Raw genomic sequence first — 27,820 nt, 5'->3', positions numbered from 1 at the left:
AATTAAAGAAAGTAAAGAGGGCGCATAAATATTATCAACTTTGAAAACGAGATAGCGTTTCAACTTGTAACGTAGTTTTGTAAAACTTAAATTTCATTAACTATACAAGTTGTAGTTCTAGTCATAGTAATAATTTATACTGCTAATCTAACTCTTAATTCGGTTTCCTAACTGAATTCCGTGCTGTGTTAAAATAAAATAATTGATAACATTTGCGTAAGATCTTTGGTATTTGATATCATAGGACATTCTAAATCGAATAGTTTATGTGAACAATATTTTATTGTTAATATATTTATTATATAAATTCATTTGTATATATATATATATATATACATAATTTGTTTAAAACTGGCAATCCAGTAATATAGTCTTTAGTATTGTTCGTTGTAGCCATGTACAAATAAGTACTAATTCACTAAACCAAAACGGTAAAGTAACGCCGTCTTGAACTTTTAAAGTTGCAACATTAGGTTTGGCTTTAGTTAATTTATTGACGTTGCAGGAACTGTTGCGTTTTTTTTTGTTTTTTTTTAGACTTAACTTTAAAACTGAGTAAAGTGAAACCGAATGCTTAATTTAAGAATGAAGCCCATGTATGCCTTTTTGCCGCTTGATTTAACATTCAGAAAGAAAATACATTGGACAGGGTCAGAGATCAGCTTAAATCTTCGTGGACTTGCTACTTGTTTGTATGTAGCCCTTATATTAAATCTAATAGTTGTGACAGTTGCTGATGAGACTGATGATTGCAAAATTATCAAAGAAAAAAATCCAGAAATAAGTAAGAGAGAAAAGGAATTACTGGATCGCCTTCGTCCACTGAAGGGAACCATGTATGTCAGATTTTCATTTTATTTAAATTACAGCACTGACTTAAGTGCGATAAATCGCAAAAATTCCTTTATTTGCATCTTGGATTTTAACATTAATTTGGTGTTTAGTAAACCTAAAAATTCATACCCAGCATTTTTTGCACTTTATATATGTATACATGTAACAGATTTCCATGTTGAAATGAAGTTTCCTTTTGGCTAGTGTTAGCCACAATCTAATAATTACACTGACTAAAGCGTAAGTTTTACTTTTTTTTTATCATGGAGACATTACCTAAGAGACTTAAAAACTGCTTGTTTGTTATTAGCAGCAGGGGTAAACTTTGACTACAGTAATAATTTTGTGCTTTTTCTTATTCAACCATCTGAAAATTAAATTTACTAATCTAGTTTTGGTAGCTAATGTTTTTTGTGATACCTTATTAAAATCTTGTGAAATCTTAAGTCCATCATTTCTTATACATTTTCCGTCATTCAGATAGTACACAAGGTCCAAAAAATATTAACTTATTGTTGAGGGACAATTTCCCTTTTCAAATCTATTTTTTCCTTAAATAATATTTCTGTAAATGACAAAACTTTTTTTTATCAAACTAAATTTTTCCAACTACAGAAATAAAACTAATTGGCATATAATTTCAAGGTCATCTTGTATCACTGCCTTTAAAAATAACAGTAAAATCAGTGGTTATCCATTCATTTAGTGACCTGCCTGCTATTATTGACCAAAAAGAAATGAAAGAGGAAGCTTGTGTATTTGATTTTTGGACCTAAATGTTATTGTATGTTATATATTTGTTTTTTAGTCTTTTCTTTGCTATCAAAGAATTAATATCTGCATGATTTAGTTCAATTCTGGTATTTTCAGTAGAATTCTCTGGATTAGAAATATTGCTAACATTCCTTATTGTATAAACAGATAACATTTCAAAGCAAAGCCATCTCATATTTTTAAAATCCTTGTCATCAGCATCCCAAATTAAAGGGCCAAATCTTTGTGGTAAAATTTTGTTACTATCAACTGGGTGTTTTTCACTGTCCCTTCTGTGTTTCTGAAATTCTTTTCTATTCTAACAGAATTTCTGAGTTTTCATAAATTTTCAATCCTATCTGTCAATTTAAACATCTCAAATTTATTTCATATATCTTTGATTTCTCCTGTATGTCTTTGATCCTTTCTACTTTTTTTGACTCCAGAGTCTAGGTGATATTTTTAATAAACTGCACACAAGGAAACTGAAGGATATAAAGTTTAAGACAAGTTGTACTTAGACATTCTAAGAATGCCTTATTTTAGGCATTGCTGCAGAGTTGTTAGTCTGTGAAATAGTTTGCCTTTGGGAACTTAAAAGAAGATTGGATGAGTATCTTAAAGGCTAGCATTAGATACTGTAAAAGGATTTCTGTGTGTGATTTGTAACAGGGTGATAGAAAATGAGATAAAAGCCAAATTGCCTTTTATCTTCTGGAAATTAAGTTTGAAGGAGTGTAAATAAGAAGTCTCTCTAAAGTAGAATTATTATGTAACATTCTATATCAGGTAGTGTCATTTAACTACATCATTTTTTTTATTATTCCAGGACTATTCTATTAACACTGTGAGAATGCATTTATTTTTTACTACAGTTAAAATTTAAATTCATGCACATTCAAAATCCATTCTACAAATCCAGATGAACTTTCAGCATTGTGAAAATTTAAGTTTAACTTTGAAGTCTTTTAGCATAAGCTCTTTCATCTTAAAGCTTTTCAGTATAATTATGAGTTACTGGAATGTAAAACGCAGTTTGGGTCATAGAAATGTTATTAAACAATATACACGTAGTAAATAACCAATTTGATGTATCTAATCATCTTGCTAAGGATATCCAATTTAAAAAATTGTTTATTTGATATTTTCTTCAAGTTCTAAGACTTTGAAATATACTGCAGTGTTTGTGAGGAACAAGGTAGTCGATACACAGCTGAACACTTTATATGTGCATATATAATTGTTTTAGAAAAATTGAGTTGAAGCATTCTTCAATTAAAAGTACAAATATATATGAAATACCATTAACTGTGGAAGAATATAACTCAAAATTCTGACAGTGGTTTCAGAGAAGTAGTTAACAATCAAATGTTTACTAACATTCACATTTCTACTACCTTTCATTGTAGGCCTGGCCATGGCCAGGTGGTTAAGGCACTCGACTCATAATCCAAGGGCCGTGAGTTCAAATCCTTTTCCCACCAAACATGTTCACTCTTTCAGCTGTGGTGGTATTATAATGTAACAGTCAATCCCACTATTTGTTGGTAAAAGAGTAGCCCAAAAGTTGGTGATGACTAACTGCTTCCTCTCTATTCTTACACTACTAAATTATGGAAAGCTAGTGCATATAGGCATGGTGTAGCTTTGTGTAAAATTCAAAACAAAACAAACCTTACCATGTAGTTTTTAGCAGAAATACAACTAAGCTATTGAGGTTGGTTTATTAGTCACTGCTTGTAAAAGGATATTAAAAAATATTTACTGTATATATTTTATAATAATTTTTACATATGAAAAAAGTTTATTTGTATGTGTGTACATGTGCATATATGTAGTGTTCAAGATAATTCAGTGTATTTAATTTTACATTTTAAGATGCATATTGAGCAGGTTCTGTTTCTTTTTTTTTTTTAATAGTTTTGATACTTCAGATTATAAAAGCACTGAAAAAAGTGATTATTTTTACAAACTGGGAATATGTACAAGAGCAGTCAAAAGTATTCCTCACTCGGGAGTGGTGCAATTCAATAGCAGCAATCCAAATGGCAATTGGACAATTGGAAGATTCAATGCAACAAAAATCATGGGTGGAAGTGAGTAAAGTTGTGTGTATTTTGTTGAATAGTTTTAAGATGATATTAGAAATAAATTGCAACTCAATATTTGAAATTAAAATATTTATACTTCTAATCAAGGAATGTTTTAATATTTAATAACCACTACTATGAACAAAGTAAAGCTGAATTTGTCTAACTTTATATGTGCATATACAGTTGTTTTAGAAAAATTATGAGTTGAAGCCATTCTTCAGCTATGTACAGGGTGGCCCGTAAGTCCTTACCAATCCATATATCTTATGTATCCAGCGTATCTGTGTGCGTTGTCCCTCATTCTCACCGCATAATATTATGTGATGCCATATTCTGTGAGACATTTTCCTCAACATAGCAGGGGTTATTGTTCCAAATGCCACAGTAACAGCTGTCTTCAACTCATTAGTATTATTGAATATAACATAATAACGTATGGATGGGTAGGGACTTACAGGCCACCCTGTAGTTTGTAATCATTTGTGAGTGTTACTTGTAGATGTAGAACTAAAATATTATAATTATTTTTAAATCAGCAAAATTTGAATTTTTACATTTGCAGAAAATCAATTGAATGGATTTTAAAAACTCCTTCAGAATACATGAAAAATCATAATATACCAATACAGTTCAAGATTTTTATTTTGAAACAAAAAGATGGGAACAGCTGTACAACATTTACTAAAGAAGTTTTAAAACCTGGGGTTGACTACTTTTTTTTTTCTAATTTTCACCAATTAATTATACGAGTTTCATGGTTTCTTAGTTAACTTGTAGAGAGGTTTTGTTTGTGTTAATTGTAAAAGATAGTCAAAGATTATGTTGGTTGCAATTTGTCACTTGATTAATCATTGGGTTCATTAACCAATTACATTCAATTAATCAGTTCTTACATGAGACTGACTTTATGTTCAGAATTTTTTTTTTTACCAAAGTATTTTTCAAATTACCTTTCTTTAGTGTAAAAGGCATTTTCTGGTGGTTGCCATTTGTACATTTGAAAAAAAAACATTTGGTAAAACCTTTTACACAATTTAAAAAATATACTTAAATTTCTTAGTTAATGTAGAGACAATCATGTTTTATTTGTTTTTAAAATATGTAGTAATCGCCCATTGATCTTGTATAAATCAAATTTCTAATCATATAATGGAAACATGTTCTGTTATGATTAATAAGAGTTATAATACCTTCATTTAAGTCATATCACAATTATTATTTGTTTTTTGTTTGTTTTTTAAATTTAATTTCCTATATTGAAATTGTCAAAACTTACTTGAATGATTTCAAAGTATTAAAAACAAAATGAAATATATACTTTTGTTTATAAGTTGGTTTTAACACTTATGCAACTAGTAGCTATCTTATGAGAACACTAGTTTTGGTAACTCCACATGTACATAACGTACATGGAATATAGCACGACTTACTCCTGTGATAGTCATCTATTATAGCCAGCACAATAATGATTTTATGCAGTTCTCAAAAAACAAATTTGACATGCAAAAGTAATACAAATCATTTACCTTGCTGTGTTATATAAAATTTCATCTCAATTTCCATAAACTTTACAATACCTTTGTATAACCCGTTTGTAATAATTTGTCTTGTTTTCTTTGAATATAACAAGTGATTCATTCATACTGACAAAATTCCTCTATTTTTCACATCTTACTGCATTTGTGATAATTAATAACTTTAATTTTGACATATAGATATGCAAATTAAAGTTCAATATATTCTTGTTTAAGTATTATTTACTATATTTAGTATTCAGAAAACTAAGACCATTAATTAATTTTGGTTTAAAACCTAAATATGACATCTGTTATATGGTTTGTTTTTGTAGCTAGGTTTTGTAGGAACTTTGCAATTGGATTTATCCTATTTCAACCATAATGCAAATAGTTTTATTCAAAAATTTTAATATCTATGCTACATAATTATTTTACTACTACTTTAAAACTTTCTATTCAGGTGGAAAATTCTTAAGAACTTAGTGTTTTTTCAATACTACTTAATATAAAATGAATATTTTTCTTTTAGCTGACTGGATTCTTCTTTCATACTCTAATGGCGATCCCTACTCACATAATTGTGACGCAACTAATCGCACAACCAATATTATGATTGTTTGTGATCCTGTTAATTTGAAGGTTAGTCATGAAGAAAATAATTTTAATATTATATAAGATTTAAGTTCTAACTTTTATAAGAAAATATTTAAAAAATCACCAATCTTCCATGTTATGAGAATTTTAAAATCAGTTTTTCTGGGGTTTTTCTCTTTTTAAGTTTATTTACCATTCATCTGAAAAGTACAAAATTTAGTGTCAATTACTTAATGTAGATATTACTCAGATAAAGCACAATTTTTATAGCATTCAATCTTATTTTTTACTGAGCCATAAATGAGAATTATACCCTTTTGTCATACCAACTTATCACATCCTTTCTTTCACACACTGCCAACAATTCTTTCTGACATTTCAGACTATATTATTCATAGTCAGTAGAAACTCGGAGTTCAATCTGTCAATTGATGTATCATGTTACAGTGTTTTCTGTACTATGTGTTGTTGTTTTTTTACTTCTTCCAGTTTGAAAATATTTGTTGTGGTATTCATGTTGACAAGCTCAGCTAAATATTGAAAGTGTTTTATTGCATATAAAATATATATATATAGTTTTCTTAGAAAACTAAGAAAATTATTATAGTTACAGGACATAATTTGCTTTGCAACATGCTGTTATTCTGCAACTTTAGGCACATTATTTAATTAACACTCCTACGAAAAGTGGGGCCTAATAGGCCCCAGAGCAACTTGAAAGGTTATTAATATTAGGCTAATAATTTTGTATTTAAATGAAATTGCCATTTAAATCCATTAATGAATGGATTAACGAGATTCCCACTGTCCCTATCTACCATATAGCGAAACCACAGCCAGGGGAACGGGCTTGGAGAAATCAGGACTAGAAACGTCTTTTCGTAGGAGTGTTAAATAAAAATTTAGTGTACTGAGTACCAATAGTATATATATATAAAAAGCAGGCTTAACTTTCATCAAAAGTCAACATGAAATAACATGTAAATACTGTGTATTCTTATTATTATAAAACTGACTAAAGTGCATAAATTAAAAACTTAATCAGTTTAGATTAGGTAAGATAAGGAGCTCCTGCATTACATAATTTAATTCAGTAACTTGGGTTATGCATTTGTAGAGTTATTTACAACTTGTGGTGGGAATACTAGTTAGGTATGGGTGCAAAAGGCAATAAAACTTTAAATAGATGTATATGTATTATTATCAGCTTTAAACTATTTAGGATAAGCAATTGTAGTTTTATGTTGCAATTTTCATTTATTCTATAAATTTAAACAAAGGGTATTTTCGAATATTTTGTATTTATGGTGGTTATGCAGTCAATCGAAGTGACTGAATGTGTATAGAATTAGGGAAAGAAAAAAATTTGTGATATTTATATAGAAAGCTTTAGTGGTTACACAAATGAAATTTAACAATTTTCAGATGAATAAAATTATTTTAAACCTTAACACGAAAATTACTGCTCTTGAAGCAGTAAACACTAACTCCATATGTTCATGGAAAAAATTTTTCATTAAGTACTTTATTAAAAAATTCTAATTTTTTGGTGAAAAGACTTAATGGTTATTAGAAACCTAACAGATCTTTTGAAGATACATAAAACATTAAATTTTATAGTATGGAAACTGATGATCATTTCAGAGTTATAAACTTGATTAAATCAACCAAGTCCATAGTGAGAAGACTAAGAGTTAGCCATTTAATTGTCAAACTTATATAGGTTTGAAATAACCATTGGTGGGATAGTAGATTTACTTGGGTACAACATTTTGTTTCTAACAGAGAGACATTATCACATGCTGCAATAATCAAAGTAAAAATACATTCAGATTTTATATACATCCAGTCTTATTTAACATGATACTGACTTCATCTGTGCTCTTAATGTTATAGTTATGCTTGTTTTAAAATTTTTTTTTTTTTAATGCTTAAGAACTTTTGTTTCAGTTTTTGTCTACATTCAACACTTTCCATATTTTTAAATTCTACTTTGCAAAGATTTTAATCATATGTTCATGTACATTTGATTATTTTCATTGTCAGTTTTTTTGTATGCAACTTATTTCTCCTACATATCAGTTTTTGCAGTCTATACATTCCATTTGTAAACTGTCATTACCTTATTCTTCATTATCATATAAATATATTTAATTTTTCATTCTTCTTGGGTGTTGTAATTACAACTTGTTTCTATTTCTTTATTGTGAGTTTGATTTTTGTCATCAGTTATTTTGGAATGTGCTAATTTTGTTTCAAATTTATTTTTCCACATTTTTATTGGTGCATAATCTCAGTTGTGTATTATATCGTACAGAAAACTAATTTTCTTAAGTTCCATAATATTCCTTGTGGATTCTTTTTTTTATAAATCTTAAAACAGGTCTTTTTTTGCATGTTTACATTTAGGAAGTTTATGCCTTTCTGCTGTATATTGATGTGTTGAAAAAATTACATCACTTCTCCATTAAAGCCACATAGAATACCATCAACATAAGTGGTAGAAACATTGCTAGCTGCTCCCCGGTGGTTTGGCGATATGCCTGCTGACGTACAGTGCTAAAATCCAGATTTTGATACCCGTGGTTGGCAGAGCATAGATAGCCCATTGTGTATCTTTGTGCTTAATTCAAAACAACAACATAGCTAGCTGTAATAACAGCCTTTGTCTCCATGTTGATGAGGAACAGTATTGCTAATGCTGATTGGAGCTGTACCGTTAGTGGAATTTGTTAATTTATTATTTGATGGACTCATTTACCTAATTTATTCTTATGAGATAGCTTTAAAAAAATCATTATTTTCACATGATAGTTTTAAAAAATGGCAAGAACCTTCGGCACAAGTTTGTTTGTAAAATACTCAGAACACTTACTATTGTTTCAGTAATGTTGAGAAAAACCATACAGTTGTCATTGTTTGTTTTTAAAACATACAGTAAATCCCCATTAGTCCATGCAAACAAAATGAGTTGATAATGAGATGATGAAAACAAGTTTTACCGTAACTGATACAATAATGTTTTTAGAAATCTTTAAGTAGCCACTTTGCCAAGTCAGTTATCTACATTATTTAAATACTGTGAAAATAAAAATAATACTCAGTAAATAGGCATTTGAGCCATCAGTATGTTTTGTTGTCACCTACTACAGTTAGTAAACCTAACTTGAAGTGTTATCATCTAAGAAAATTTCTGTAACTTTTAAACAGTTATAATTTAACTAACAAAAATGTTTACTCTGATTAGAAACTTTCCCATAACTAGTCCTCAAACTACTGTATTTACTTTACTTTGATATAAAACTCTAATTTGTATTCTATCAGTCATATTTAAATTTTCTTTATAGCTGTTTTCCAGGCTGTGTTTCATTTGTAAATGATTAAACCATTTCTAAACATTATAAAAGTATAACAACCAAAATGTGGACAAGAGAAATATTTGGAAATCAAATAATGTTAAATATACTCAGAAATATTTCAGTGGAACTTTAAGGCAGAGTAGATATAGTAAGTTTAAGAACTTTAATGAACTGTAACTGCTTGTTAAATAAAAATGGGTTGGCAGTTTGGCTTTTATTCTGGAGTCTTTTTTTTTTTTTTAGGTACATATTTAGCATCTTGTAAAAGTAAACATAACTATTGAAGCTCCAAGCTGTGTAGATTGGATGAGTACATTAGTTGGTAGGTATTTTCAGTAGGTGATCATCTACAGGCCACAACTTACAAAGTTTGTTTTGGAATTGAAATTTTCTCTGTTGAATTGAAACTAGTGTTGTTTTTTATACTTTTCTCCTTTCCATTGGCAAGCTTTGACTAAAATTCTGTTTTGATTCCAGTTTCTGATGTATCCTGTAATGTAGTTATGTTTAACCAAAGCCATTTTATCCAGATGTGTTACTCTAGTTGTAGCTTTTTTTTTTTTAGCTTTAGTTCAATGATCCATTCAGTTTGCAAGTTCCTTTTGATTAGTCTTGTTGATAGATTGTTTCACTGTCATAAGGATGTCTCACACACATTTTCGTGATTTAAAATAAACTTTAATGTTAAATTTCCAGGAAATGTTTGTAAGATTTTCACTTAACATGGAAATGTGAGACAGTGAAATTATGGTTGTGGTGTGAATGTTGAGGAATCTTGTTTTTGGTAATAGATATAAAACTGGAAAAGTATATATTGTTTTTAAAATCCTTCTCTTGGAAGGTTTGTTATCTTCCAGCAAGACCTTTGTCACAGACCTAACTAGATCTTGTTTTTGAAAAACTTTCTCTTGGAAGTATTAGTTATGTTTCAACATAGTCTTTGTCACAGACCTATCTGGATATGTAAAACATGTTTAATATAATTCAGTTTTCAACAGCTTTTGAGTGTTTGGACATGTTAGTCCTACAAAGTTGGTGAGATGGCAATTATTTTGGAGAAAGAGTATGCCAAAAATTGGAATTGTTGTATATTTTTTTAACTACATGGTGAATCATATATTGGAGTTTATATGACTTAGGTAACTGAGGAAACTTTCAGGTGATGATCATCTCAGAAACCCAATAATAAAGGTGTCATGAATATAGGTGAAAAATACTTCTTATGAGAAAATGTACATAAAATCATGAAAAGTTTAGGTGTTTACAAAAACCAGTATTAAGATCAGGATTTGAGATCATATGTTAATAGATTTTGGTGAGTGCATTCTAGAAACATAGTTTTGCATATGTTTCTGTTATCTAATAAAAGATATAACAAATTGATGTTGTCCACTCCTTGTATGTATGTGTGTGTGTGTGTGTGTGTGTGTGTATGTATATATATAACTAGAATGTTGTGCATGATAAATGTCTCTATTGGTGACTGGATGTTGTCCTTCTTTGCATCTATTTTACTTTTGTAGATTAATCTTTCAAGACTTTCCATAAGTGTCATGCTGAACTAGGCAGTAGTTGTCAAATCCACTTTTGTTTGTTGTAAAACTGCTATCAAACTAAGAGCAATTTCAAAAACTTTAAATTTATTTTATAGTTCTGTGATACTTCTACCTGAAGGTATACCAAATAACAGCCAGTACTATATTTGACTGTGATCTTATTTGTAATTGAATTAGAGAGCAGTTTAATTTAACAATTTGCAATTAAATTATATTTAGTGGGACAAGAATTCTCTTGTAAAATGCATGCTCGTTTTGAATATATTTTTTAGCTTATTAAGTGGAACAAATTAATGAAGGACAGTGCTACTGTTATGGATTCTATTTATGTATTACAAGAGTATTTGTGGCAGTTAGTGCAGGTTAAATATTTTGGTTACTTGAACAACTAAAGCTACTTACGTTTTGGAATTTACTTAGAAACAGGTAATGTTATCTTTATAGAATTATATGTTTGTATACAAATAATGCACTTTTATAATAATAAGTAAATAATAAATATGAAAAACAAGAAATGTATTTACCTAGTTGTTTTTTTTTCTTGTTTATTGTTAAGGATACTTAAGGGAAGTTTTTTTATACTAATGTTTGTAATAAACATTATTCAGTTAAATAATTAACCAAAATATATAGACTAATAGCATGCAAAAGGTAGACAATTATCCAGAGCTCTCAAACCTTTGCTGGCTTTCTAACTATCTGACAACAGCTGTTACAAATTCATCCGAGTTGTTAATGTTTTCATGGTAACAGAGTTTATACTCTGGGTGAAATTGACACTTATCTGTTCAGAACACAATGTTATACAACACATCATTTGATAGGTGAAAACCTTTACTTTCCATTGGTTATAGGTAATCTATAATTAAATATGTAAAAGAGAACTATCAACAAATTGTGAAAGAGAGGATGTGATGGATGGTGTGTCTGATTTTCTACTCAATACATCTTTAATCAAACAAAATTGTAGGCTATAAAAATTATGGTTTGTCTGAGCAATGATGATTTTATTGAGTAATTTACATTTAATTTTGTAATTTTTGAAAATGTGATGGATAAAATAGAGAAGATGCCAAGAGAAAATGTTGTGTAATGCTAAGAGAAGTTAAGGATTTTTTAAAAATATTACCTTATATTGTGCTTGACATTTGTGATAATTAGTGCAGGTTAAATATTTTTTTTATTTCTACAACTCAAGCTATTTACATTTTAAAATTCACCTTATCAAATTATCAAATATGAGTTGATATTTGTAATTTCAATTAAAGGTTTATTTAACTGCTACACAATCAAATATTCTATTCTTGTTGAGTCTTCTTGATACTGTAGATCTTGACACTTTTATGTCATTTAATACATGGTCATTTATCTCATGCTCAAGGTCAGTAACAGTCTTTCCTCCGTACCAAAGGCTGCATAAATGAAGATACCTAACATCAGTATCATTGAGTTTAGGTGTTCTGCTTTTTTCTTTCCTATTTTAAAATTTACCTGTCTTAGTGTCATGATCTAAGTGTACTTGACAGTGTTTGGTGAACATATGAAGTCTGCAGCAATTTGTTGGCGAGTCCAGCTAGCATCATGTAAAGCTTTTATGTTAACTCTCTGCTCTAGTTATAATTTTCCATACTTTTTGGGCTGTCATATCAACTAAACTTAATATATATTATAAAATAATGTTTTTATCAAGGTTTATTTGTGTAGTACTATTATATTGACTTTTAGCATGTGTCAGTGCCACATGCTAGCTCCTTTCTTCATATGTATTTATGGCACGACATGGAGTACCATAATAGTTATTCCAGACTCTAAATTAACCCTATAAAATGGAAAGAATGAGAAAATGTCTTCTTGTCCAAACACTTTTACTCAATACTGTATTGTAATTTTAAAAATATGAAGCCAAGCTATGGTATTGGTTTTGTAATCTAAAATGAACTTGATATGTGTATTTCATATTATGACCAGAAAATCATAAGATTAGCAGAACATAAATTCTTCACCTAGCTGAATAACCAGACAGTCAAAAAAACATTTATAGTAAAGCATTGTTATCTGTCATCTTTACATCCAGAAACCCCTTGTAATTAGAGATTTAAATATTTTCAAATACAGATGACTGTTATTGGAATTAACAATGTTTAAAATTCCATTTTCAAAAGGTTGTGACTTTAGTTAATTGATTCTGTGGTTTAGTTGTGCTGCTTTGGCTATTTTTGTGTTTCTTTCCTGCAGGCAAGCTTTAGTTGTTAGTTGTCTGTACCATGACTTGCATTATTCTTACTTTATCTATAAATGCTTTCTACATCCTGAAGCTATAGATTCTAATTCTGTCAAGAAATCAATGTTTTTCTACAGTTTAAGGTTTTTTACAATATTTATTCTTGTTATAGAAACTGTACTTCAGAACAATAACAAGGTGTTGACATTTTTTTCCTGTTGAATATCATAAGGGAAAAAGTTTTGTAACTAGGTTTTTTCTATCTGGCACTGTCTGCATGTGCCACATAATAAATAATAAAGGTTTTACTGTTTGTAATTCAGAAAACAATATATATACATTTATATCTAATGGAATGCAGCATTTCCTACCTAAAGGTTTTGAAACAGTTCAGTCCCTTAGCTAGTATATGATCTCGGTGTTGTGGTGAAAGCTGATAAACTTCATGAAGCTCAAAGTTAAGTTGCTCACTTAATATTCTGTGAGTCAAATTTGTTGTTTACTAAAAACAATAAAAGCTTCTTATATAATACATTGTTTTAGAAAATATGGCAGAAATTGTTCCATGCAAACTTTCTGATGTGTTTGTCATTCAGTTAAATTTGAAAGTAAATTACTGTTTGAGAACAGATGATAGTATTGATGAAATAAATTATTTTTTACTGATTTAGTTATATGTGTGTGTGTGTATATATAGGGAAGTTTAAAAAATAAAAAATCATAAATAGGTGCAAAAGAAAAAAAATTAATTCTGGTAGCAAACATTTGAAAGACACCAGGTAAGCATATTTAATTTTTTCCTAAAATAATTCACACTGACTAGTCATTAAATAAAAATAAACATTTCTTGTGTAGTTTAACTCGTATCAAAATCTTGACCTGCATTCATTCCAACAGTAATATTTTCATTGCATTTGAAAGAACAGAAAAATACTTTCCACCTGTAATTTACAAAAATGAACTTTATATGACCTAACGAAACTTCTTTGTTGAAGTGACTTACCACTAATTACAGTTCTTCTTTCGTATAGGGTAAATTTCAGATACTTGAAGAACGGAAGAAGAAAGAAACAGATTACTGTTATTATCTATTTGAGCTAAGCAGCAGTATTGCATGTACCATAACTCCAGTGAAAAAAGGACTGAGTAGTGGCTCTTTATTTTGTATCATGTAAGTTTATCAAAAAGTTATGTTTTAAAATTGGTAGGTTATGTTAATATGCCATTAATCTATGGATCTAAATTAAAGTATAGCATATTATTTTTTTTATCTTGTTCAGTTGAAGTGCATCATATTTCAGGATCCCACCTGGTGCTGGCTGTTGTCTGGTTAGATTTGCTTGACATTATATTAGCAATAGTTGTGTATTATAACTTATTTGTGATAGGTCTCTGATTTATTATGTCACATGTTATGTATGACAATTTTAAAAGGCCAGAAATTTTAATTTTATTTTAAAAGTTAATTGAATTTCAATATATATATATATATCAGATTTATGATATTTTCCAACAAGATTGATAATGCAATTTTCTTTCTTAGCACAAGTTGATTTTAATATACAAGCAACAATACAATTTATAATAATGATTATTACAAATTATGATTTATGTACACGAGTTCTACAAACTTACAAACTAAACTAAGTCTTCAGTCTGGTCTAGAACTAAATATTTTGTTGCTGATCCAGGTCCATGACAAGCAAATTAATTCCAAGTTGATGTTGTTACACCTTGTTAAGTTAGCTAGCTCTCTTTTTTTTGGTTGGCCTCATGCCACTTACTGGCTGACTTTTTATTGATGAAGATATGTCATGTCAGAAATGAATTTACTGAAGTTGAATGGTTTGTAATGTTTGAAATCTTTAAAAGTTCCTAGTCAAATTCTGTAGTTTTCAAATAAATAAGCTTTAATCACAATTATAACTTTCGTGGCTTATAGGATACTGACTGTAGCTGACCAAAAATATTCTATTACTGTCTCGTCTCATCTTGTGGTAGGTAGCTTTTTCACTTATTAGGTGAGATTCTCGAAAATTCACTTGGCAACAATATTTGAATATACGCTAATGCTTTTGTAAAACGTTGTTCATTCTTACACTCAAGAATCTTCTAAAAATTTAGAGAACAGGCAAGACTTGAGATTACACATTTAACAATATATATTACATGCATTAAACTGAAACAATGATAGATATTAAAATAATATTAAATGCATTACACAATAAATATATATTTCTACAATGCTCACTGCTGAGATATGGTGTTTTTGTAAAACTACCAGCTGCTTTTTTGTTGCTCTGTGTGTGTGTGTGTGTGTGTGTATATATATATATATATATATTTATTTATTTTTAATAACTTTCTTATATATACAGGGACTTCATGAGTAAAGCAAATGGGGATCCCTACTGACCCATGATTCTTCCAGTTGGGATCTTTCTGATTTTTAAAATTAGGACTAGTAAATACCTATTGCATTAGTTTCCCTTGTCTCCCACAGGCTTCAGAACAGTCCTCTCTCTCATTTCTGGGCAGGCTGTTCTTAACAGGCTCACATATTATTCAGTTCATTTTGCCTGTTTCAGGGTAGGTGCTAAATTTCCTGTTTGACTCACTGATACACAGCTTTCTTATCTTTCACTTCTCGTGTTGATTATTACAGTTCCATTCCTGTGTCTTTCTCCTGTTTGAGGCTCTTCTAGGGATCTATTAGGGTTTCCCAGGAGTGTCTTCTCCATTATTTTTACATTTGCTCACCTGTCATCTTCAGCTGTGATCCTGCAACAATGTTTTTTTTTGTTGTGATGCCTTATTTCACAGACTCTTTCTTGGGGCTCCTTTTCTGTGTGTTCTGTATATGGCCCCATTTTTGCAACATATTTATTCCTGATTACAGAGTCCTTGGAGTTTTGGATCATTTCAGTCTGCTGATTTTTCAACCAATTTTTTCTGGTGACATGTTTGTCCCTGCCATCACTGTATGTACCATCACTTTCTGTCTCCCAAACTTCTCCTCATTTGTCCTTGCTTTTGCTTTCTTCCTGATTTGTGATAGTTTGCCATTTTTCCCAATGACACACTGCATGCCAGTAGCAGTTCTAGCAACTACCTGATGGGTTCTGGTCTGGAAGGAGCTTTTCTATCTCCCTTTGTTCATTGGTGGAACCCTTTCATATCCAATGATTGGGGCCACGGTTTCTTGTCAAAAGGTTCTCTCTCTCTCAGGATCCCTTGTCATCATTATGAGTAAGTTGATCTCTTTTTCACACAACAGGCTATCAGACCTCTCCACACAATCTCGGGGATTTACTCCTGCCTGTTTCTTGTGGATTACAGGAGTTTTTGCCATTTTCCAGTTCCAAGCTGCTGGGGTGGTAGACTATGGAGGCTCCCCTCCTGGATGGATTCCACTTAGATAGCTATAACCATTCAGTTAAGAGTAGGATGGTGATGTTCTACTGGTGTAAGAAACAATTTCAAAACAGAAAATGACTGGTGTCCTCTGATCTTGCATGTACAGATTGTATATGCTCATCCAACCCTCACAGGATGCTGGTTCTCTGTAGAAGAGGTTTTGGATTAGAGTGAATCAAAACACCACATTGTCACACTTTTAACACATTTGAAGCTGAATCATCATGCACAGTTCACCCCTTTGATTGGATCTCCCAGTCTTACCCATAAAGGTTGTCAGATCCCTGCAGGGGAGGTTTTGGATTACAGTGAAATGATCTACCTAAGTTCTCACATGAGTAACAGTATCTCAGAATTGGTGTGGAGCTTAATTTCCAGTTCCTAGGGTTGAGGTGAAGCCTGCATGATCCTTATTTTACCCTGTAAAGGAGGTATTAAATGCTCTGTACAGTCTGACACACTCTAAGCATACTACATCTCTCTTTTCCTGACCTTATGTTTCCAGCATTATACTCAAGGGTAAAGAGTTTACCTGTTTCAGAAGTGTTATTCTCTCTCCCCCCCCCTCCTGCCTGCCATTTCACTCTCAGTCAGAAGTATCCTTTGGATGCTTTCAGAGGTCTCTCTGTTTCTCCCTTATACCTGTTCCTTCTCCATTTCAACATAGGATTCTAGCTGATCTTGTGAGAGAAGGTAAGTACTGTATTGGAAGTTATAATTTTCCTACACTGAGAATGTATTTTTTGATAGATACTTGCCTCCACACTACTACTGGTGCTTGGTCTTTCTGCCAAAATTCAAAGTGAGAGATCACTAGAAGAGTGCAGAAGGAACCACGTGCCACAGGAACATGTCATGACCCTAGTGGTTAGTAAGTGAGCCATAATGATTTGCATGAGACACAGTATAATCTTCCAATCCCAAGGAGGGAGAGGGATCATAAGGCTTGTGTCCTGTATCAAAAATAAGTTTACATGTAGAAAGTAGCACTGAATGAGAATAGATAATCTTGTGAAATACATTTTCAGTATGGAAAACTTGTAGTTTCGAGATCCAAAGCACTTTCTCCAAGATGTTTTCTGTCTGGATGGATTGTACTTTGCATAGTCTCAGGAACCCAAAGTTGCTTTCCCTGGATGTTTTTTGCCCAGATACACCACACTTGGCCTAATCCACTGTATTGCAAAGTACTTCCCCTGGGTGTTTTTACTCAAGTGAACAGTACTTGTCCAAATTAATTAATATTATGTATCCAAGGTGCTTCCCCTGAATGTTTCTAGCCGGGTGGATTACATTTGTTCATCTCATAAGCTTATGCAAAGCTCATCCACTGGATGTTTTTGCCTGGATAGACCTTACCTGGCATAATCTGAGATGCCCCAAGATGTTTCCCCTTTATATTTTTTACCTGGGCAGTCTGCACTTGGCCTATTCATATACAAATGGTAGTCCTTTAGTCCTATCCATGTATAGTTGTTTTGTTTTTCTCTGGCACCAGTTCACTATCATTATGTTAGGTACATATATGGATAAATAATGACTTGTATATTGACAAAGGACCGTTTATGAACATGATCACACTCATACATTTTGTTTTTCTTAATCTTACATATCCAACATGCTAGATGTTTTTGCTGACAAGGACCATGCTTGTTGATTTAATATCCTATACAAGACCTTTCCACTGGATGTTTTACCTGGATGGACTGCACTTGATATACTCTGGTGTAACCCAAAGCATTACTCTGGCACATACTTATACAGGCCCATTGTTATTTCCACTAGTCTTTCCATGTTTATCAACATGATGCTGTATGTTCCTTTCTTAAATGCATTGATGCTTGCCCATTCAGTTCTGCATTCTCTTTGTTCCTGTTTTAATTACTGAATGAAAAGCATACATGATACAGAAATAATTCTATACCCCCCTGATGTCCTTTCATTTCATATTTTTTGCACACCTTTTCTTTCAGTGTGGTCACTTTCTGCTTGACTGAATATTGATGCACCTTCACTTGCCCTCTACTTTTGCAGTGTGGGATTCTAGCTTTGGGTCAGTGGAAATAAGACCATTCTCTTATATTAACAGTCTTTTTGTAAAAGATTTTTGTGGTTTGAATCTGCAACTTCCTGAAATGGAGAATTATTGTGTGTAGATTAATAGAGGGAGCTAGTTGCATTAGTGTAGATGATGCAGTATGATTGGTGGAGGGTAGTCACATGATCAGCACATATTCTGAAATGCCATTAAACTGATGGTAGGTACAAAAGACTGGTGTCCTGTTAGTGAAAAGTTTTAGTAATGCTTAGAGAGCATTCCAGGATTAAGATAACTTTTGGTGAGTAGAGGTAAGTTGTTATTGGAAATACATATTCTGGTACATCTGTTTTTTGTATATCAAGATTGTTTCTAGGAGGGGTGAAAGAATGTATGTCCTTTGTATAGCATAAAAATTTTCATCAGTATTGTAATTAATTCACAAATTATAGCTGAGGTTCTCTGTATAATTTACATATAAGTTACTCCACTCAGTTTTTATTGTTCTTTATTCAGTGTTGTAACAAGCAAGATCACAATTATTAACTAAAATGCAATATATATATGTATTCAAAATATTAAAGAACAGAATTAAAATAAGTTCATACTTTGAGGGTTAGGTTAACTGAAAACATTTCTTGGTTTTATTCTAGCTTCTTTACTCTCACTGTAACATACTTTTGTGTGGGCTTCTTGTACAAGCGACTGATTATTGGAGCAAAAGGAATAGAGCAAATACCAAATTACTCTTTCTGGAGAGATTTTGGAAATCTCCAAGCTGTAAGTTTTTTTGTGTGTATTTTTATTATTTTGCATAATTAGTTTTACATGCGATAACCAAAGATGAAACTAAATAAAAATGGTTGTTAAAACCATATTTGATAGACAAATAACATGAAATACTTTATTTGTAGAACTTATATGCTCTGATGCAGACTTTCACTTCATATTTGATATGAAAATTGTTTAATATTGAATGTGTTGACTGGAAGTGTGTGTTTAGAATGATTAGTTTAAATTTTTTTTTTCTTACATTATCAATGTTCTTGATTTAATTATAATTGTAATGAAACAGCTTTCTCATATATTAACTTTTATAATTTATTGGTAGTTTAGTCCATACTTGAATATTTGAAATATAATTGCTTGAAAGCAAAGGCCAATAAATACCCAATACTGTGGTACTTGGTTTCTATGAGTCAGAAGAATCAGGAAAAGTCAGTGAATTCATGTGTTTCAGTGTTGCTGCAATAATTAGCACCAAACAACCATGTACAGGTTAATAATGGTGCATTTAGCACATTAGTATGTTTATTGTATGTATAAATATTGTTCCATCTTCATCAATTTTTTTTGCTGTCAGTAATCATGGAGTACAAAGTGTAGCTTACCTAAACAGAACTCTGAAAAAGACTTAATCTCATCTTCCTAAAACCAGGTCATGGAGGTTCATTTTACAACATAGTAAAAACCCTAAAAAGTATTGTCTTTTTATTTTACTGTATTTTGGGTGTTTCTGCTAAATAGGTTACTTTGGTTTTACCCATTTTGCTACCCAGTAGGTTAATGGTAAGTGTGAAGGCCTATTTTTCTCAAATTCTCAATTCTCAAAACTGGGTTTCAGTACTTTTGATGGGTACAGTATAAATATTATGCTTAACAACAAAACAAACAAATCTTGCACATTTTAGTGCATTAATAAAACAGTCTCCATCTCAGTAATAATAGCAGAACCCTATAATACTCTGTGGATGTTACATCATTTATATGTGTGTGTGTGTGTGTGTAGTTAGAATTAGAAAAATTCTAACACGAACAGTTTCATTATTTTGGTAAAGCAGGGTAGTTCAAGGTTGTTAAAAGTATACAAAGATTTAGTGCATTTTATATTATAATGGTAGTTGTGTTTATCCAATTAATTATCAATAATTATATAGACATATTAGAAAAATCTGTATGAAGCAATATATAGCTGGCACAGTAATCTGGATAAGTTTTGGAAAGAATAAAAAAAATATTAAAATATAGAAGGTTTCATTGACTATAACTAATGATGTGGCACACACAAAGATTTCTGACAATATAAGAGTATTTGTTATATATAAATCTTTGTATAAATACTGAACATGTACAAGTGAATAATGAAATATGTCTTGTTAACCTAATAATATATATTTTAATGCATTTCAATATTTGAGTTATATAATAAGCAAATTTACTACTTTCAGTGCTATGAACACTCACTCATTGAGCATGATACTCACACATTTGGGTCTGTTCTCATGCTCACATGTGTTCAATGAATAAAAGAACATGAGCATGCACCCAGATGACCCACCACTGGAAAATAATTGCCTTTTGTGCATGTAGCACTTTACTGTGCATTTAATTTTAACTTTCAAAAGTCTCACTCGCTTAAACAGATCCCAAAGAGTTAACAGCCCTGTGTTTGGTAGCAAGACTTTAGGGACAGGAAAGAATAAAGACTGAAGGTAAAGATGAGCATCTACAACTTGACAGTTTTGGTATTGTTTTAAAATGTTGAGCTTTCAGGCCATTGTATGCTCTAGAGATCAAGATATTAATTGTTAAGGAGATTGTGTAGTGCTAGTATGTTCAAACGATGGTGATGTATTGGTGTTTGTTTTTTGTCTAAATCAAAGAGCAATACCAGAATATATTGTGAGTAAAAGCTTTACTAAACAGTAGTTTCATATTTAAAATAATAAGCAACATTATATAAGAACTGAATAAAAATTCTTGACACTTGAATGATTTAATACTATTATAAAATGTCACTGACAATATATTTTTGGATATTATTCTCCTTGCACTTGTGTATAATGTTAAAATAATAAATAATACATAACATATAGTTGATACACAATTGAAAGTACTTTTAAATTCAGTACACTCTGTAGCCTTTATATTGTGGATGCTACATGTTTTGATGTTAATCACACCATCATAAGGAGTGAACTTGGAAGACAAAAATGTTATATTTCTTTCTTCTTAACAGCCTCTTAGTGGCACAGCAGTGTGTCTACAGACTTACAATGCTAGAAACCAGGTTTCAATACTCATGGGGTCCCGGCATGCCCAAGGTGTGTTAAGGCATGCAACTCATAATCTGAGGGTCGCCGGTTCGCATCCCTGTTGTGCTAAATATGCTCGCCCTTTCAGCCATGGGGGCGTTATAATGTGACGGTCAATCCCACTTTTCGTTGGTAAAAAAGTAGCCCAAGAGTTGGCGGTGGGTGGTGATGACTAGCTGCCTTCCCTCTAGTCTTACACTGCTAAATTAGGGACAGCTAGCACAGATAGCCCTCGAGTAGCTTTGTGCGAAATTCAAAAATACAAATATAAATACAATACTCATGGTGGGCAGAACACTGTTGTATAACTTCGTGCTTAACTACAAACAAACTATCCTATTTAGTTAAGTCATGTGAGCTGTATGTAAATTTATATTTTTGCATAAATCTCAGAGAAGGACCCACCAAACATTTTGCTGGACTTCATTTCTATATATTATTTATGATCTTTTTTTAAACATATTTTTAAAGATATGCAGATGTTATTTGGCTTTAATAACCTTTGGTTCAACTAATATTACTGTTTCTTTCCATAATATCTTTTGTTTTTGTACATGTCTGTTAGAAATTAAATTGTTTCAGTAAGGATATGTACGTTTATTTGGTTTTATTTTACCCTCTTGTATTTTAACTTGAGTCTAGTGATCTGAAGAAGAAAAAAAAAATTTAAATTACTTAACAAGACAATTCTAGATGAAATTCAGGATTTTGACCTATGTGAAACATAAAGAACAGAGTAACTAGAGCAGGTTGGTTTTGAAAATAGTTTGAAAAAAAGTTAGGTTTTCTGAGCTAATAATAAGATAAGAATTATTGTGCTTCTTGGTTGTTGGTAGTTTCCTCTTAAAATTTTTTGCTAAATATTTACAGGATGGATGTGATTTTATTTGTCGATGTGGACCAAGACATGAAGAACATGCTTACAGAGGAATTGATGATCAATTACCTAAAGAAGAAGATGATCGTGATGATCAACTTCTAGCTATGTGAAGATTGGAATTGATATTGGCATGTCATCCCTAATGCTACTTTAAAAAGTATCAGTAGCATCTATGTTACAAAATATTAAATATTTGTATTAAGACAATATTATTAATAGAATTTCTGAAGCAGAATTTTTTACTTCATTCAAAACATTGTAATCTGTTTTAAAACAAGTTATTTCTACACAGGTTTTTAAAACTATATGGGATTGCACTGATGTTATTTCATTTCTTTACATCCTGTTCTTACCAAATTAAAGGATATAGTGTCCATTATGTAGGAGAAGTTTTGTTTCATTATGTGAAGAATAAAAACTTAAATATATGTAATGATTATATAACTTCAATTGTATTCAAAGAAATTTCAACTATTTTACACAACTGGGTTTAAGTTATGGATAAAATAAATCCTTGGTGTTATGATGTGCATTTTTATAAATGATGGATTCAATTATTTTCAAGTATCCTAAATTAAATAAAAACCACTTTGCTGGTTTGTAGCATTTAAGGCATTTTAAACTTCTAGTCTTTTTGTGATAATGTGTTTGCATAAGTGTTTGTGATAATTATATAGTGTTGGTTGGAAAGATATATCTATAAATATAATTTTTTTTTGGTATCCTGTAAATATGCATGGGATTTTTCATTTTATTTTGCATTTTTTGTCTTAAAACACTTTTCTTAAACATTACTAATATGATGAGTTGTGTGTGCTGCTGGAGTTGAATGATATCAGATTAAATGAACATTGACTAATCCACTTACCACACTCTCATCAGTTTTTTAACATACTGGCTCAGTAAGTAATTTTTGTTATACTCTGATAATTAACTTAGGAGATATGTGTGTAAGTGTTTCTTTCAATAAATGATTAAAAGACTAGCTTTGTCTCAACAAAAACTCAAATATTATCTCACAACATTGGAAATTAGAAATGAACTCAGTGAGAAAGTTCACTTAAGTCATACCTTATAATAATAACTTCTAATCAGAATAAGTAAAACTCAAAATCAACCCAGCCATCAAAATAGCTAATTAAATATACTTTCCTTAAATTTGTAATATAAAGCTAAGAATACATTGTTTCATCAGTTGGAACCATTACTATTAAGTTATTTTTAGATATTTTACTGTATTTATAAAAATACATTTCTTGGAAGGAATTAGCATAAAAGCAGATAGACTAAAACATGATGACAATAAACGTTTAGCTATAGATGGTAAAAACTTTAACGTAAAACAGTTAATAGTTTACAATTTAGCCAAATAACGTTGCCCCAGACTTGATGATCATTTAACCATAATAATGTTGGTTACTTGATGTCTTTAGAAATTTTACATTTTTGTAACTCTAACTTCAGTTATAGTGTTAACTATAATGGAATAGGCAGTCTGTTGTTAGACCCTTTAACACTGTTCTACCAGATGGATCATTTTTTTATGAAGACATTTATTTTTATTGAAGATATTGATATTTCCACTGATAAGTTGAAGAAAATGTCAAAAAGAAAAATGCAAATGGCTTATTTATGATAAGTTTCGGAGTAACTCTTACTGTAATTATAGCTTCTGTATTGGTACTTTACCTTTACTCAAATAAGTAGCTATTCTCATTTAGTGCTACCCTATATGTGTAAATTTTGTTTTCAAGTGTTACAAGTCTTGAAGCTTCTATTTGTTTGGAATTAAATAATTCAAATACATCTCGCAAGCAAATCATCAGATGACAACCCTCCATCAATAAGAATGTGACATACTCTCTTGACATGTAACTTCCTCTATTCAATTCTAGCAAACTATACTTCACCTCTGGCATTACTCCTGTTGTAACATTCAGCTTATGCTCTCTTCAGATGTTTAATTTTAATTATTTTTTGTATCTTTGTTTCAATTTCTCTCAACATATTTACCCTTTATTATACAATAGTGATATTTTTAACTTGAGTTATTCCGAAAAGGAATTCATTTATATTTCTATCCAGTTACAAAACTGATTACTTCATAACAAATACTTTTTGTTTCTTCTGCAAACACAGTTGTGTTTGGTTATTCCTTTGTATTATGAATTCTATGTTACCATTTTAGAGGTCGTGTTGTAACAGCACGTTTATACAGTCTTCAAGTAGTGTGTATTCCATAAGAAGATTTTCGGCTCTACTTCGTTAGGAGATTGATTGTCCAAAGAACTGACCTTCATCAGGCTTTGCCTCAAGTTTATGGGCCCACATATTTTAGCATACAGTCCATTCACTTTGGAAAGATGTTATAATGTTATGGTTTTTGAATAATTTTATTTTTTGTATTGTTACCTGTAGTTATTTAGCATAAGTTTGGTTAGGTTGATTGATACTCATAGTTCAGTTCAGGCTAGAAATTAGGCTTAGGTATATCTTTTCTCCTATACCACTGATATGGGGTCTTTGTTATTTTAGGATTACCTGTAATTCATCTTACTGGCATATCAAACATTCATTTAACTATATTGTTTTTCTTCTGTACATCAAGTCTCATACATAGGTTATTATTAATACACACTTATTTCATTTTATAAATTATTGTTTATTTCATTTTCATTATTATTTATCTTTTATACTTCATTTTAACTTGGTTTCTGTGGAACCCTTGAGCAGAGTTAATTCTGTTAATTTTGAAATACCTATAATTATACTTCCAGGTTAATCAGTACTTAGGTTAACTGTTTTGTTTTCTTCAACACATAACTTGTATTACATATATTTATTTTATTTTCGTTAATTTCATTTAACTTATATTTTGTTTGTGATGGCTTCTGGGGGCCAGGGTCTTATCCTACCTTCTCTCATTATTGCCTGTCTTCCTTCTGTAATGGTTGAACCAATTTCAGGTGGCCTAGATTTTGTAAGTTTTTCCTCCACCTTATCAGGGATTGCTTTCCAGACTCTACTGCAGAATCTGCTGGGCCTGTTTCAGGTTTTTTTTCTTTCAGACACACTTCACAGTATATTCCCCTTCTCCTGACATTGTTTCATAATGGTCTTTGTCTCACTCTTTTGAGAGTGACTACTTGCAAGCCTTATGCTATACAGGCTTTAATTTTTTCTTTGTCTTAACCTACTGTCAGGCAGATGTTTTTTCCTTGATTTTATGTCCTTTAGATCTATTAATCCATTCCATTTTCTCCCTTACTTAGTGTTTCAGTTTCATATTGCCTTTTGTACTCTCCTACAGATAATGTTTACCTTCCACTTCCTTTCTCAGGTGTTCCACCTATTTTAAGGATTTCCATGGGATACCTCCTCCTACACTCCTCCATGCTTGGATATTTGCCATGTACAATTTTTTCCTCTGCACATGGCTTCTTAACTTTTGGTATCTCTTAGGGTAGGACACTGCTATTAGTTTACCATCCACTGATGATAGGGATTTAACATCATATTTGTCTCTCCACTGGTGTGTTATTGTTTTTGACTGTTCCTGTACATTTAGTGTCATGTGTGGTATCTGCCATGCTAATTTTCTTTTTAGTTGCTCTTTTGTTTCATTCCGAAATATTATGATCTTCATTCTTTTACATATCCTGCAACTCTTATCTTTCCTATGGGCTTTCTCCATTTGTGCCTTGCCCTTTGGACTTGTTTTAGTTTCATATGACTTCTTACCTACAACATTCATTGCATATCTAGCTTTGATTAGCTCCTTACTAAAGGGGATAATCTTAACATAATCATATACCTCTTCCACTGTTAGCTTCGATAGTTGGATATGTTTTTACTATTCCATCCCTCACATTCTAGTCTCTTTGTGGTGGGTGTTTTAAATCAGGACTATCCATCCTCTTCCTTGAATGGGTATGAAGTTTTCTGTTATCCTAGCCATTCATTTGATTTCCTTTTAATTTTCATTCTTACCTTTTCAGCTGTAAGCACTGTAGTTGATTATATCCCCTAGGACATTGGGTTTACTGCTTCCTCCCCTCTTCTCAATTACTTTTCTTCACTGATGCTCATCTCCAGAGGTGGGAAATGTTGTTCAAGCAGTAGGGAGGCTTCAGGACATTGGTCTACAGGTAAAATGTCTTATCACCTTGCACACCCTGTGTCTTCTGCCAGTCCAGTATGTTTTGTTCATTCTCTTCCTTTTGTCCAAATTTGATTAATTTTGTTTCATTTTGACTCTTTCCACTCCCATCACACTTTCTTTTAAGGAGTGACCTCTCAGTCTTTCAAAATAATTGATGGCTATGCCTCCATATGACATTTTTTAAATCTTTTATCAATTCCTATGTTATTTTTTTTACTTTTTGTCTCTACTTCATTATCCACATGCCCTGGTTGCTTGTAATATTATAGCATTAATTTGTTGTTTTTTTGTTTTTTTTCTCATTCCATTAGTCTTCTTCCCAAAATGTCTATGGGATATAAAATGAACCCTAAGTGTTATATCCTACATTATATCTTGTATGCTGGGATCCTTTAAATTGGTGCTGCATTTTCATTTCTTTTTGTTTTGCCTTGTTTTTGGTTATAACAAACTAATATAATTAGTCAGAGGTTTGGATTTGCTATTTTTAATGCAGCCCTCCCTTTTGTTTTAATTTAATTTACTTAACTTTATCAATAATAATTTTCACTAAAAAAATATATATATATATCAACTGAGAATAGGGCATTGGTGTTTTGTTGGTGTAGATGACTTCCACTATGTAACATTGTAGTGAGCTATCAAAACTATAGTTTGAATCTGTCATCCTATTCTCATGTGGAAGTCAGTTCCCAATGGCTGGATTTTGAATTTAGGGCTGAACCAATCAGTGTAAGTCCTCACACATGTACTACAGAAGTACTTATTAACTTACTCATTTATACTCTTGTTACTCCATCCATGTTGCCAATCTCAAATAAGTGAAAGCTTCAAGGTTTATGGCATGCAAAAGACATTTTGCATTAGAGAGGGCAGCACTGAAAGAGAACATCTATTTAGGATAGAGGTAAGTACATGTTAAAAATACCTTTTTCCTACAGACAAATTATTACACTTGCACTGTAGCTGATAAGATAAATTAGAAGTACAATATTAAAAGTAGCCATATTCAAACTTACACAACTATATTTTGGCACTAGTGACCTACACTTGCTCTATTCAAGTTGACCTTACTTTGAAACCAAATAAGGCTTCAAAATGTACTAAAAATAATGAAACCATGAAGAGTTAAAAAAATACATTAAAACAATCTTTTTTATTAAAGGTTCACATTCAAAAAATGAAGTTTTTTTCATTCTTTTTTTTCCCCTCACCTTCTTTATAATTTGTATTAAATGTTGTATTCTGTGTCTGTTAAGTTATAATAAAATGTTTTATTAATGGAATCATTGCATTATTTC

The 27,820-nt window shown here is 31.0% G+C and overlaps 1 protein-coding gene across 2 annotated transcripts; it reads left to right on the top strand.

The window, feature by feature from the left end:
• LOC143223033 (cation-dependent mannose-6-phosphate receptor-like) lies at nt 1-27,802 on the top strand. 2 transcript variants are annotated; one of them, XM_076450409.1, is made up of 7 exons: nt 1-836; nt 3,508-3,683; nt 5,727-5,836; nt 13,959-14,098; nt 14,870-14,924; nt 19,036-19,162; nt 22,348-27,802. In XM_076450409.1, coding segments are annotated over exons 1-7 (876 nt in total). In that variant the 5' UTR covers nt 1-570; the 3' UTR covers nt 22,350-27,802. The 2 variants fall into 2 exon arrangements, with proteins under 2 accessions (XP_076306524.1, XP_076306523.1); XM_076450408.1 differs by lacking the exon at nt 14,870-14,924 and having other exon boundaries at nt 5-836.
• The last annotated feature ends 18 nt before the right edge of the window (nt 27,803-27,820 follow it).

This window comes from Tachypleus tridentatus, chromosome 8 (assembly GCF_004210375.1).
Source record: "Tachypleus tridentatus isolate NWPU-2018 chromosome 8, ASM421037v1, whole genome shotgun sequence".
Lineage (NCBI taxonomy): Eukaryota > Metazoa > Arthropoda > Merostomata > Xiphosura > Limulidae > Tachypleus > Tachypleus tridentatus.
The sequence above is the reverse complement of the archived record's forward strand: the minus strand, read 5'-3'. Positions and strand labels throughout refer to the sequence as shown.

Excerpts from the sequence above, each read along its gene's own strand:
- LOC143223033 (XM_076450408.1), top strand. The coding sequence starts at position 571 with ATGCTTAATTTAAGAATGAAGCCCATGTATGCCTTTTTGCCGCTTGAT. Across the intron at positions 837-3,507 it reads CGTCCACTGAAGGGAACCAT|TTTTGATACTTCAGATTATA; the intron begins GTATGTCAGATT and ends TTTTTTTAATAG. Across the intron at positions 3,684-5,726 it reads AACAAAAATCATGGGTGGAA|CTGACTGGATTCTTCTTTCA; the intron begins GTGAGTAAAGTT and ends TTTTTCTTTTAG.